Source organism: Saccostrea cucullata, unplaced genomic scaffold, assembly GCF_032062105.1.
Source record: "Saccostrea cucullata isolate Sc308-1 unplaced genomic scaffold, CSIRO_AGI_Scuc_v1 ctg714, whole genome shotgun sequence".
Taxonomy (NCBI): Eukaryota; Metazoa; Mollusca; class Bivalvia; order Ostreida; family Ostreidae; genus Saccostrea; species Saccostrea cuccullata.
The window spans coordinates 77,501-92,691 of NW_026926696.1; the positions used below are offsets into that span (position 1 = coordinate 77,501).

The 15,191-nt window shown below is 33.0% G+C and overlaps 1 protein-coding gene across 1 annotated transcript in view; it reads right to left on the bottom strand.

Annotated features, from left to right (window-relative positions):
- Positions 1-12,377, bottom strand: part of LOC134272456 (uncharacterized) — a gene marked incomplete at its 5' end in the record, with an annotated part of 13,748 nt that extends 1,371 nt beyond the window's left edge. The window contains 2 exons of the mRNA XM_062754686.1: positions 2,631-2,782; positions 12,352-12,377. Of these exons, the coding sequence (XP_062610670.1) occupies positions 2,631-2,782; positions 12,352-12,377 (178 nt within the window). The remainder of the gene's footprint in view (positions 1-2,630; positions 2,783-12,351) is intronic.
- Between the last annotated feature and the right edge of the window lie 2,814 nt (positions 12,378-15,191).

A 15,191-nucleotide genomic window follows, 5' to 3' on the forward strand; every position in this document is an offset into this window, starting at 1 on the left:
TGTTGGCAAAAAAAAAGGGGGGTCAGGCCCCCCTGGCCCCCCCCCCCCCCCCCCCCGGTTGCTACGTCCCTGATCCGGGCTACTTGTAATATCCGCGCCATTTTGAATCTGACACGAGCGTAATGAGACTGATACCTTGCATATCTGCATCCACTTTGTAAGTATTTATAATATGTTTGCTTCGACAGAGCTTAATTAACGTTTATAGTTTAAACGATATCGTATACAAATCTGTGTAAATCAGACACTGGGAAGTGCAGAGGCCAGGTGCTGTTAGGTCAACACTGTCCCAGACGACATGCTTACATTGTGCCAAGGTTGGGCCAATGTCATCGGTTACATTGGGCCAATGTTTTCAAATGACATTGGCCCAATGTAAGTTTGCTCATCGGCTCAATGTTGGCCCGATATGTCGGGCCAACGTTGGCCCAATGTAGAGTGTTATTTCTACAGATATTGGCCCAATGAATGGCCCAATGTTGGCCAAACGTCAACAAAAACATTGGGCCGATGTTGGCAAATGACGTAGGTCCAGTGTCATTTTGCTCACTTGCCCAATGTTGGACCGATATATTGGACCAACATTGGGCCAATTTGTATTAACATTTAATTGTTACAAATCTGTATATTAACAAATCCGATCGTCTCTACAATCAGAAATAAATCTACCACCAATCCTACAGTTTGAAAATACAAGTTAGCTTAAATGAATTTACAAGGCTTGTTAAAATTCTTATAATTTGTCAAAACAAAATAAATGATCAGTGATTAAATTTATTGTTTATATACAAGAAAAATAGATGAAAGTATAAAATAACAAATGTGTTTTGATACACTTAAAACAATAAATAATTTGCCCCTTATTTAGATTGAAATTTTTGTCTAGTAGAATAAATTTCCGAAGTCTACCACTAATTTTACTCATATACACTTAACGTCGAGCACATTATCAAACATGTTGAAGCCAAAACAAAATTTTTTCAATACTAAAACATAAATTGGGTTCTTTCATTTTAAATTTGTTCAGTGTACGGACAAATTTTCTATACATGTATTTGACCTTGAAAAATGATTTATATGGGGCAACATTGAATCAAAATCGGTGTGATGATGATGATGATCAAGCGTAGAAATTTTATGCATAAAATTAATGCTTTCATCACGCAAGCTAATCGCTTAATCACACCATGAAACAAAAAAGACGGTTATTCCTTAATTGACATCTTAAAACAAATAGTGATATACTTTTAAATTTAATCGTATGTTTACTCTTTACTGAGAAAAGTAACAAATGTATTAAGTATCAAATACTACAATTTTAGTGCTACTGGAGATTCTAAAAAGACATTGAGAACACAATCAAAGAATGGCTAAGGTATGCCAAGGACAGGGATTGGGGAGGAAGAAACGGACAGAGAAGAAAAGAAAAGGGGAGGAGGAGACTCGGGAGAGAGAAGAGGAGACTTAGGAGAGGGATCAAATGGAAAGTGGCAGTGCCTAACTTTTTTCTGTTAAGTACTGTGACATACCTGTAGTTCTAACCTTTTCTGTGTCTGTTTGTCGGTAACAAACACGATGCAGATGACAGAAACACTTTTTGTGTAAGTAAACAAAATGGCGGGATTCATTTTAGTATTATTTTAAGAACAGGAGGGCTTTGTTTAATTTTTTAGACGTGCTTATTGATACCTGCAATTTACTGAACTTGTGCATAAATTTACATCAGAGAGGGAGTATACAGTCATGTAACCCTATATGTATCGCTTCAAGTGAGCATCAATTTTTTTTATCTTTATTTTAAAATGTTTTCTTCATGCAGTGAGCAATAAAATACTAGTATGTTATAATTTAATTTTATATTTTGATTTCTTTTCCTCATTTTTAAAAAATTAATGTAGAGCTACTGACAATGCAATACTTGTTGATGTAATTTTATGAGATATTGTGAATATGTATATTGTGAATATGTATTAAACTATTAATCTAGCATATATAGTATTAAAGGGCTTCTACCATTAAACTGTACTACGAAGCCAGTATAACCTTATTATATATAGTTTGTTATTCACTTTTGAGGACAAATGGCCAACCAGTGAAGAGCAAATGAGTTGTCCTGATGGAGAGCCAATAAGATACAAACCAACGTTGGCCCAAAAATGATGTTTGCCTAATATTGAAAGAATAAGTGGCCCAACAATGGCTCAATAATATCCGTTCGTTGGTCCAACAATAAGTCAACAAGTTGGTTTGATTGAGGGCCGATGAGCAAATTACTGTTGGTCCAATATTAATTGCTTACAATGGCCCAACTGTACAAAAATGACGTTTGCCCAATATTGAAAGAATACCTTGGCCCAACAGTGGACCAATATTAACTGTTACATTGGCCCAACAATAAGCCAACAAGTTGGTTTGATGAAGGGCCGATGAGCAAATTACCGATTGCCCAATGTTGAATGCATACGGTGGCCCAACATAAGGAGCATTGTTGGCCCAACAAAGGTCCAATAACATCATGGGATAGAATAATTGATAATCAATGAAATGCAGTACGAGTATGCACTATTTGAATTGCAGGTAACAAAAAGGGATATTTCTTAAATTTGGATGAAAATAATTTGTTCTCAAACCTGGCTGAATTGTTATTGGAGTGAAGCAGTCCTCTATCGTGTCATTCAAATTGTTTGTAGGGAGACAATGATAAACAAGATTTCCAGTATTGTTACAGATTGTTCTTGATCTTTGTGTCCAAGATGTTTCATTCTCCGGACATTCCATGCCACTAATGTGTGGTAACATCTGTAAGAGCAAATTGAAAATAAAATCTTCAACATATAGCAAATCACCTTATCCTATAGATGTGTCCTTACTGTTAAACAAGGTAGGTTTTATTCTACTTCCTATTTTTATTTATTTATTTTAAAGAAGTATGTTTGTTTTGCCTCATGGGATATGGTATATATATCTTGTTTTAAACTTCTTTTTTATTCATTGCAAAATGATCAATAGTAATAGCAGTGCAGCAGTAATAGTCTTTGGAACAATTCTTGATTTATAACGCACTTCTTTACCTTTCAGTCTTCAACAGCAAATACTAGTACATGATGCATGAGAAAAACGCTTATACCAAGATCAAGGAGGTAATAAATTAAATTTTAGCTTTCATAGATTTATTTTAATGTTTAAAATGCATTGTCACAGTGGCATGAAATCAATGACAAATAATTAAGAATAACAAACTATGATCCCTTGCTCATAATGATGAATTGTAGGGATATATTTTTTGGAACCGCAGTAGCAATAAGGTAATTGATATTCTGAACTTCTTAATAAACCACTAATTTAATAATAAATATGTATTTACAAGTAAGGTAGCATTCCACGTAACGTTCATTTATGATTTTTAATAGCATTTAATGAACTCTACATCAACTTAAATGTCTGTATTTTGTTATGATTCTACATACTCAGACAGTGGAAACACTTGTTTTGTAAGTTTGATTTTCTTTCTCTATATGTCATGATTTATACCTATCCAACTCAATCTGTTCATAAAATTTTCGTTTAATATTATTTTATTTTTTGCTATGAAAATAATATTTATTTATTATGTTTGTAAGATGTACATGATTGGAGATACTTATAGCTATAACCTTGAATAACCTTTGACAGTTGTCAAATTTTGTGAACTTTCATTTACTGAATTTTTATACAGTATTATCTTTCTGACATATCTTCATTAGCGAAAAAACATCTGCATTTTGCCTGTACCTTCAAAATGTAGATGTTTTGGAAATAATTGAAAATAAGCTAGAAAGAGACTATATATAGTAAGGCATGCAAACTACAAATCAACATGATCAAGCTATAACAAATACTTTCTATATTTGTTATAGCTTGATCATGTTGATTTGTAGTTTGCATGCCTTACTATATACATTTCCAAATATATATTTTCTTAATTATATTCTTTGCAGATTAGAAAACAGCTCAGTTAATTTAAAATAAATCTACCAGGACAACAAGGACTCCATGAATTATAACACACTTCTGTAACAGGTGCAAATCAACTGTTTTGTTTCAAGAATTATCAGTGATTAAGACGAATTTGTGTCAAGTCACCAGACATTCACAAATATAACAAATATATGACATGAATTTCATTTTTGAAAATTGAAAATGAGTTTCAAGAACTACAACTCTTCACACATATGAATATACCGCGCTTCATGAAATAATTCGGAGTGAAGTGTTGTATAATTCAGGTTCTCGTGAATTCTCAAATCTTAAGAGACTATCTTAGAATACTGAATACATACCAGTGAAAATAAGTACACAAAATTTAACATTTTAGATAAAATATTAGGTTTTTTGTCTATGTTGTATCTATTTTTAACCGCATTTGCTAAAGCTAAAAAGAGAAATTAGGGGTATAGATCCCCATGTTGTTTGAAAAATACTGTAAAACACATACTAGTCATATTAAGATGCAAATAACAGGTAATAAAATTGAAATCTGCAGGTATGATCATGAATTTTCATAAGATACATCTTTTTTGTCACAAGACATATCTTGGAATTTAAGATAAGCCTTGACATGTAAAACTAAAGCAAACTATGAATATCTTAAATTTAGTTTGAAAGTTCCATCCTATGCATTTTTTGAAAAACAAACATCACTTGTACTTAGTTTGTATTTGCAATTCCATAATGTGAGCTAAAATATTTAAATAATTCAAAACCGCGATTAAAAAAAATCTTTTTGAAAGTGATCTGATTTAAATTAATTGATAAGAATTCCACGTACCGGTAGACAATACATGACATAGACACAGTTATACAGAACTCTCCATTTACTTTCGTAATGTCTAATTCATTTTGAACCGCCCTTCTTAACAATATTAATTTTAAGTACGTAAATATAGACCCTTAATTACGATAGCCTTATAGATCTAACTTATTACTTAGAAAATAGGAGGGAGAGAGGTGTAAGTGTATGGTGTTTTCTGTTGAACCTAGAGAAAAGCTATAAAATCGTAGGCATGTAAAATTATCAGACCGAGGAGGATTGAGCTGTCATTTTAGAAAATAATTTATTGCTGTTGCTCGTTCAAAGTATTCTTTCTCCCTCGCTCTCAATTTTGAAAAAAAAATCCTACTTCGTACTTTTATCATTTTTGAACGATTTAACTCCTATCAATTCAATTTTCCCCCATATCCCAGTCTAAAGTCCTTATGTCCAAAACAGTTGTTCATATCTACAAACCAACCAACTGTATCCATCTCCATGGTGGAGTAATTAATTAAGTGTTACTTTTAAAAAAATACAGTGTTTCAATTCATAGGTTACAGATAATGTAATTCTTAGGTACGATAACATACAGCGCTGTATGCATAGCATACGCGTTTTGAGGGAACCTAACTTAAACTGCTTGATTTCTTCCTTCAAACAATATTTATTTATTGTTAATAAAATATGGACAAGTCCCTGACTGTTTTTTTCCTCAGAAATGTTATGCACCCAGAAAGATCACATATAAGTGCTAAATAATAACATTATATTTATCATGTGACGCTTGTCACAATCTACTTGTCTATATTACAGTATTTTGAGCTTTGGGGGGTTTAGCCAGTACATGTATTTTCTTTCCACTCGAAGCTCCTCGGATGATACCTAGTATCCAAGGCCTTCCGAGTGCAATTTGTAAATGCAACTTAGACAAGTTCGGTTTGCTTCTAATTAACTTATTTCACTATCATATCATAAGTTGCTACTTAAGTACAACTCAATTTTCATGATAATATTTTTTCTCCAAGTCCAAAAAGCACTTTTTGTTCGTGCTTAGAGCTTCCTTAATGTTATGCTCGCACAAGTGTTTTGGAAATTTGGAACTCTTTTGTAGAATGAGGTAATCTTACTATCGGCCACGCAGCAGCGGCCGATCTGGGAATGAGAGCACCAAATCCCCGAATGAACACATGGCTTTGTTTGTGGAACATTAAACAGAACACTGAATGGGTGGGCGTTATGTCATTGGCTAAAATCAGGTATTTAATTGTTTTCATTACGGGACCATATATTTTTTTCAGTATTTTTTGTTAGGGCTTAGTTTGAAATGATGCTAAGGATTTTTCTGAAATTGTCATAGTAAAGTACTGAGAGGGCCAAAGGTTTGTATGGAGTTCTATGGGAAAATAATAAGTGGACTTTTCCCTTAAGGATATCCGATCCTCAGTCATAAACTATAACTCTTTAATTTATAATTTAATTAGAAAGTCTTAAAATAAAGCTTGAAATTTAATTTTTTTCATGCAAAAATTTTCATTTTATGCCTCTATGTATGATTCAATGTTCTTTAAAGTTTTGACAAACAGTATTTTAAAAGTTGACATTTGTACCTCATAAAACTAAGTAAAACTTGCATATTAAAAAAAATCAAAGTTCTTTTAATTTAGCCTTAGTTACCAAAGTTTATAAGCATGGTTTGAAATTAGAAGTGATTTACGGTGTTTTCTCCAGTCAAAGCGCCCCCTAATAAAACCGTCCCGGTCAAAGCGTCCCCTGATTTTGGTCAAAGTGTCCCCTGATTTTGGTCAAAATGTCCCCTGACATGCCAAGAAAACCTTAGCATTCTCTCCATATAGCAAACTCAATAAAAGCCGAATTAACGTTAATCTGTGATTCTTCCCCGGGGAGATGTGCGCCAAGCAATTAATGTCAGCAGGTTTGAGGGAGGGATCTTAAAATTTACTGGGTTTAAATTATAGGTAGAATACTAATTATTTAGAAGATTTGCCCCCCCCCCTGTCTTTTTTTTTGGGGGGGGGGGGGCGGGAGTCAAAAATAGGGAAGGAAATTAATTATAGTAAAGTAATTCTTTAAAAAAAAATAAGCTGTCTTTCATTTTTTTTACGTAATTCAATTTCAAAATATTTTTTCTTAGTACAAATTGGCATCTGGTAGTTGTGGAAGTACCGCGTCGAAATATAGATAAAAGGGTACCAAATTCCCGGACGCTTACATCATTTCCTGGTTGAACAAGATGGAGACGAGTACTGAATGGGTAGACGTTACCCGATTGGCTATGTAAACAATTTTCATTTAAAAGTGAATATTTTAATTTCTGTTGATTTTTTTTCTTATTTTCTTCAATCCAACTTTTTAAAATATAAATTTTGGTACCAGTGCCTCTGACATTTTACGTATTTTGTAAATAAATAAAGATTTTTGACAGGAACTATTTAGGGCATAAGGGACTACTTCCTGGGGAAGACGTTTATTTTTTCTGTAACTAAGAAAGTTAAGAACCTAGGATCCACCCCCAGAAGTCTGCTGCCGTAAATTGTCTTGCCGGCGTTTTGGGAATATGGGTGATTTGCATCAATTACACTTTTATTGACTCCATCGCTGTCGAAATCGAACGAGATTTCTTGGCATGATTTTGGTCAAAGCGCCCCTTATAGAATTTTACAGTGAAATGATGTTACAAAACCGCCCCCAAGTATTGGTCAAAAACGCCCCCAAATATTGGTCAAAGCGTCCCCTGATTTTGGTCAAAACGCCCCCTTACATTTTTTTCTTAGAAAATATCGTCTTGGAACCGTCCCCAAGCAATGGTCAAAACGCCCCGATTTTGGTCAAAGCGTCCCCTGATTTTGGTCAAGGCGCCCCCTAATATATTTTTACAAACATGTACGGAATAAAGCAATGGTCAAAACGTCCCCGATTTTGGTCAAAGCATCCCCTGATTTTGGTCAAGGCGCCCCCTAATATATTTTTACAAACATGTTACGGAATAAAACTGTTTTGTATTTATAATATTATCATTGTTTTGCAGTTACCCGAAAAAATTCTATAAGGGGGCGCTTTGACCAAATCAGGGGACATTTTGACCATTTTTTGGGGATCGACTCGGAACGTTTTTTTTCCTGTAAAAATATATTAGGGGGCGCTTTGACTAAAATCAGGGGACGCTTTGACCAAAATTTGGGGGCGGTATTTTTTTCTATGAAAATATGTTAGGGGACGCTTTGACCAAAATCATGGGGCGCTTTGACTAAAATTAGGGGACGCTTTGACCGGGACGTTTTTATTATGGGGCGCTTTGACTGGCTCCCCTGCCTTTTCAATTGCTCAATGCCTGATTTTCAGAACTTGAGGATTAGATAACCTTAATTTCCCATAGAACTCTATACAAACCTTACGCCCTCCAAGTAATTTACTAATTCCCTTTCAAACAAATCTCTGATATCATATGAAAGTTCGTTCTTAGCACTTATTAAAAACACGGAAAAAATATACCGTGCCGCAGCGTTTATAGGTCAAATTTGCAGTTATTTAGAACTTACAGCGATCGGCAGTAAATGACACCCTGCCAAAAATATTAATCTCCACTCTTACAACCTCCCATGGTATTTCTATATTTTCTGTAGTATTCCCACATTCCATCATTTAATCCAAACCTTAATATTTTTACTTTAAAATGAAAATATTTACATACCTGAATTCAGCCAATCAGGTAAAGCCTACCCATTTATTACTCTGCTTCATCTTGGTTCAACCAGGAAATGATGTAAAAATCTGGGTCTTTGGTGCTCTTTTCCTATACTTACATATTTACCTATCCCAGAATTAGTCAATTTTGTAATTTTCAAAGACCTTATACTTTAATACTGATATACATGTATGAAATTTGAGGCCTGTCACTTCAGTGTCTTGGAATCTGTGACCATCTTAATGAAGGGCCCCTCCCTGCTGCAAGTACTGTTCTAAAGAGTGAAAAACTTTCATTCCTGTGATGAAATCTGGATACAGTTGTCAATGTAATGGGTAAAATATTTATAAAATAATATGATTTTGTTTTTTGATGTTAATAAAATGATATAAAGTCATAATTGTATCACTTTTTTCATAGGGTTGGATTCTACCCAGAATAAGGAAAAATGCTCCAAAATTTGATAAATCATAGCTAATTAAGCATAATTGAAAGGTTTTGAAAAGACTGATATAGAAAATTTTTTATGCTTATGCAAAGTAAAGTGTTTAAAACTCTGCTGTACTAAATAATTCTTATCTAACCCTGCCTACAACAGGCATTTTTCCTTATTCTGGGTAGAATCCACCCCTATGAAAAAAGTGATACAATTATGACTTTATATCATTTTATTGTCCTGTCTGAATTAATTGTAAACAAATATAATAGGGAGCACCTGCTATTTCTCTAAGTGTCTTTCACTGGGGGTGGGGAAACTTTTTTGTATGCTGCCTATAGCAGGTGCCCCCTATTATATTTGTTTACAATTAATTCAGACAGGACAAGAGTTTGACCCACATTTAAAAACTTTAACCACGGTCATAACATTTGAACAGTTAGAAACAGGGCTTTATTATTTCACAAGTATATTCCTTGTAACAAAACCTTCCTTTGGGCACTAACACTTTTGACCTTGAAAAGTGTTGGTACCCAAAGAAAGGTTTTGTTACAAGGAATACACCTGTGAAATAATAAACCCCTACTAGTTCTTACTGTTGTTTTGACAAAGGTTTAAGTATCTTTAAAGTGGGTCAAACTCTTAGGTCAAGGTCAAAAGGTAAAAAATATTTATACTAGCGTAAAGGTCTTGTCACAATAAATACACATGTAAAGTATGAAATCCCTACCTCCAACTGATCAAAAGTTATGACCAAGGTTGAAATGTGGTATTTTTTGTAAAAGTAGATCAAACTTCAAGGTGAAGGTCAAGAGGTGTTACCCAAAGAAAGCTTTTGTCACATGGAATATACCTATGAAATATAAAAGCCATAGCCCCACCCACTCAATAGTTATAAGCTAGTTTATAGTTGACTACAGACAGACAGAATGACAGACAGATAAATTGGATAAAAACAATATATCCCCGGGATCTTTCGGTCCTGGGGGCATAAAAATCAATATGTCCATTAATTTCTTTGCTATTCATAATAGTCTGTATATAATATTCCTATGTTAAAATTTCACCGTCAATTGTGGTCCCACCGTAACCCGTTAGCCATGATTTGAATTAATTCAAATTTGACCCGAGGATATATTTTGTAATTAATACAATTTTAAGAATCAAAGATTTGTTTTTTTTCAGAAAAAACACATCCTACACATCCATAGTACATAACTTACCAATTGTCCCATTCTAATTCGAGAGGTAAACTAGAATCTAAGCTATGTAATGAAACTTTCATAATTATGTTTCATCTTATTCTTGAGAAGATTTTTAAAAGATTGCCAGAAAATTTTCACCAATTCTTTTTTATCTCGATCCTCTTTATAGAGGATACGGAATTTCACCGTTTTGCTGAGTTGTGTTTCTTTAGAAGTCGAAAATTTGAAGACGAAGCGAAAGATAAATAACAGATAAAATTTTATCAATAAATCATGCTTCAGCTTTCAGTTCGGGTGTGCTAAAATTTAAATTACTCTTTTTATGAACCACAGCCAACTGACGTCACTTATTTTTCTTTTAATTAAAAAAAACCCCGATTTGTTTGTGAAATACTGATGCCCCCGTACGGCAGTTTATGGCTAGAGGGTTGAATTCTCTCAAATACATGCCAAACTCCAGAGGTCAAGGTCAAAAGTGTTGGTACCAAAAGGAAGGTCTTGTTACATGGAAAACACCTATAAAATATGAAAACCCTACTACTAACTATTTTAAAAGTTATGACAAAAGTTAAAGTTTTTAAAACATGGGTCAAACTCTCAGATCAAGGTCAAGATATTTATACCAGCTGAAAGGTCTTGTCTCAATGAATATACATGTGAAGGATGAAAGCCCTATCTCCAAGTGTTCAAAAGTTATGGCTAAATTTAAAGTGTGGTATTTTTATTTTGTTAAAGTAGGCCAAAGTCCAAGGTGAAGGTCAAAAGGTCAAATTTGGAGTTACCAAAAGAAAGGTCTTGTCACAAGAAATACACCTGTGAAATATGAAGCCACCCACTCAATAGTTATGGACAAGGCAGAGAGACAATCAGACAGACAGGCAGGACAAAACAGTATACCCCGAGATCTTTCGATCCGTGGGCATAAAAAACATTCCTTCTTAATAATTCACGTGTATTATTAGAGTATTTTTTATCAAAAGAAAAATAAGTAATGCCAGGTGCCTGTGCTTTGAACATTTAATCATGATTTAATTTCTCCATTTTCTTTTCATACAGACAATTAGTGCATGACTGAGGTCCAACAAATACACTTTAAAAAATATTTTGTATACCTATCTGTCTATCAACAAAAGAATTTCAAACCAGTCGTCTTCAATTACTTTCCTTCTTTGTATATCTAACTATTATACGCAGATTTGCCGAGGTAGCATTTTGCAACAAGATTCATCTTTGAACAAGATGACCCTTTCAAGGAACAGTACAGAAAACAAGGTATTTATTATAACGATTTATAAGCATGATGTACAGTACTGTCAGTTTAGAAAATGTAGCCTTTATATAACACTTTTGACGAGCTTATTTTCAGCACCGAGTAAGAGAAAACATGAATATTTTATATAAAAAAAAATCGTTCGTTTTAAAATACAGTCTGTCTGGAGACCTCTCGGGAAACTTGTTTGTACAGTTCATTTTTGAGATCAAATTAAATGCATCTTATATAACATATAGAGTACTTTTTAACGAGTGTATTTTCAGATATCATACAAGGGGGCTTGTCCCTAGAGTTTGATATCTAAGATACACTCGTTAAAAGGTAATACAAAAATGTGGTGTACGCTACACAAAGCTATTTAAAGATTTATATTTAAAAATACGGTATTTTTTTTGTACTGTAATGAATCAATATGTGTTCTTTTGAATTGACCGATTTCTTTGCAAAGTTTTGAAACACTTTAAATCACCGTCCTGCGCTATAATATATGTTAACGTGTTTATTGCGCAGAGTTCTGACAGCCCTGCGGAGGTACAGTGTATTGAGCAATTCCTTCAGTAGCTTATTGTTTACTTTGTCAAAAGAGTAATTCAATTGATCTTACTATATTATCAGAACAAAGTACTGTGGGACATGAGATATAGATAGGATCTTGTCAGATTACACAGTTTTAAACCAGGTAAGTAAAATGATCTCAAGGTTAGAGATATTAATATTTTTAATTTCATTCAAATGCTATCAAATGTTAAACAGACGTGTATCACTGTGTAAAATTTGAAGATATATAATATATCTATGTAGAACCACACCGAATACTGTTACTTTTGGTTTTTAATTTTCTGAATAAATAATTGTATATATTATGTCGATACAAATTTTAACGGGGAAATGCAAAACATTTTAGAAGAAAATCAATGATTAATGCAGTAGGTCTATGCATGCACTGTTGCAACCACTATTGAAATAACGACCACTATTGAAATAATTATATCAATAGTGGTTAAGAGTGCATTTCAATAACAAACATCGTTAGTAACCTCTATTGAAATAACGACCACTATTGAAATAATTATATCAACACTGGTTGAGAATGCATTTCAGTAGCAAACATAGTTAGTAACAACTATTGAAATACAACCACTATTGAAATAATTATATCAATAGTGGTTGAAAGTGCATTTCAATAGCAAACATAGCTAGTAACCACTATTGAAATACGACCACTATTGAAATAATTATATCAACAGTGGTTGAGAGTGCATTTCAATAACAAACATAGCTAGTAACCACTACTGAAATACAACCACTATTGAAAGCATTATATCAGTAGTGGTTGTGAGAGTATTTTAACAACAAACATAGGTGATAACCACTATTGAAATACGACCACTATTGAAATAATTATTTCAATAGAGGGTGAGATTCAATTCAATAACAAACATAGGTTGCAACCACAATTGAAAGAATATTCACTTTTGAATAAAGATTTCAATATGGATTAAATTATGGTTTTAGTATTGAAGTATTATCAGCAACTTTGATAATTAAAATTATTTTTAAAATAATCACTTTTGAAATTAATATTTCACTAACTATCTAAATCTTCATATAAGGTCAGATGATACAAACAAAATATGGATGCCTGGATTGATATATAGTTTTCAGTCTGATTTCATTGAAAATGATGCAGATGATAAATTTCTAGAATATGAAGAAATTGTAAACCTCCTGTGATGTTCAACATTTTCCCTAAATAAAACCATCCTTATTAATTTTTGCACTTTAATTATTAAACTATATATTTTTCACTCCAAATCAAATTTTTGTGAAATTTTGGATAAAAAATTAAAAATTACGAAGTAAAACTCTCAATACTGGTCGTATTTCAATAGTGGTTGAAACCTATGGTAATCATATTGAAATGCACTCTTCCCCACTATTAAATAATTATTTCAATAGTGTTAGTATTTCAATAGTGATTGAAACCTATGGTTATTATATTGAAATGCACTCTCACCTAGCTGCAGATCTGTAGCTCTCCGAAAAAAAATATTGATAGACCGGAGAGCTACAGTACCACCCATTGAAAAAACTGTATATTTATTGCGCACAAAAAAAGTGCGCTCGATTCTTGATTAATTTTTCCAAATTCTTACCTCAATTGCAAAAAATGGAAGATTTCAAAAAATTACTCTCTCCTCTATCAAGTTCTCTCGTAGTTGACATCTGAACGAAGCATACTGGACCGAAATATCTTTGAAACCAAAATGGCAGTATAAATAAGCGAAATGTCCGATGATTGCAATATCATGGCCAGGAGGACTATTAACAACAATTTTAAGGAATGTTTTGTTGTGGAAAGAGTCAAAGAATATGTTAGGAACACACGGTTAGATATATTCTGAGATTATAGCTTTAAAAACATGGAGAAATAAACCGTGAACCGAGCGCATTTTTTGTGCGCAATAAATATACAGTTTTTTCAATGGGTGGCTCTGTAGCTCTCCGGTCTATCAATGTATATTTTTTCGAAGAGCTACAGATCTGCAGCTAACTCTCACCCACCGTTGATATAATTATTTTAATAGTGGTCGTATTTCAATAGTGGGTATTACCTATGTTTGTTATTGAAATGCACTCTCACCCACTATTGAAATAATTATTTCAATAGTGGTCAAATTTCAATAGTGGTTACTAACTATGTTTGCTATTGAAATGCACTGTCAACCACTACTGATATAATTATTTCAATAGTGGTCGTATTTCAATAGTGGTTGCAACAAAGCATTAGGTCCATAAAGGCTATTAAGAATTTTGTGTCTTTGTATTACTAAATAACATATAGTTCCTACGAACAGAGTACAAAGTGTTAAAATTTCCATAAATAACGATGTTAAATGCTCAATTACATTAAAATTAACAAATACATACTTGCTAAATTATTCTCAATCATCCAAATAGATTTTTTCAACATATAAGTGATAATCAGAAGTTTATATTAAAACCGGATCCGTAAAAGTATGGGCCTTCCTTAATTGTGAAAATATAACTTAATCAGCAATTCACTTTATTTAAACTGCCTAAAAAACTTTGGGTCTCATTGAGAAGTGCGATGTATTCAATGACTTATTTGTCTGATGTAACAACTAAAAAATAATCTTGATGGTTTGTGTAAGCCACCTTTATTAGGAGGATTTTATTAGAAAGAGTAACCCAGAGAGAGACTCAGGCGGAAATATTTTTTTGGAATTCAAAATAATACACATGGATATACTTGATCGAGGAAAACAATGGAAACAGGTGGCAACAGGTGAAGTAAAGTTACATTGCATCTAATTTATTGCCTCTTATATGTCAAAAAGTAATATTTTATTTTGTTATGAAATACATTTTTATTGTGAAAATATAACTTGATCAGCTTTTTACTTCAAGTGAATTGCCCCCAAAATTTCACGTCTTATTAACGTTGTGTTTAAATGACTTTTTTGTCGGATTGAAACATATGGAGATAACGAACATTATTCAAGATCAAAAGTCCAATAAACAATACAAAATAGGAGCAGAGCAAACACTGACCTCCAAAATATCAGAGGTGGGATCAGGTGCCATGGAGAAATGAGCTTCCCTTACCGACCGGTTTGTCAGGATCGGAAAACAATAAAAAAAAATCCGTGGTAAATTCAGTGAATAAATAGTGGACAATTGATATGAAAAGCGCCAGTCAGCATTAGACTCAATGATGAATTGTATTTGCTGACAAGGTTATTGTATCTACCTTACTT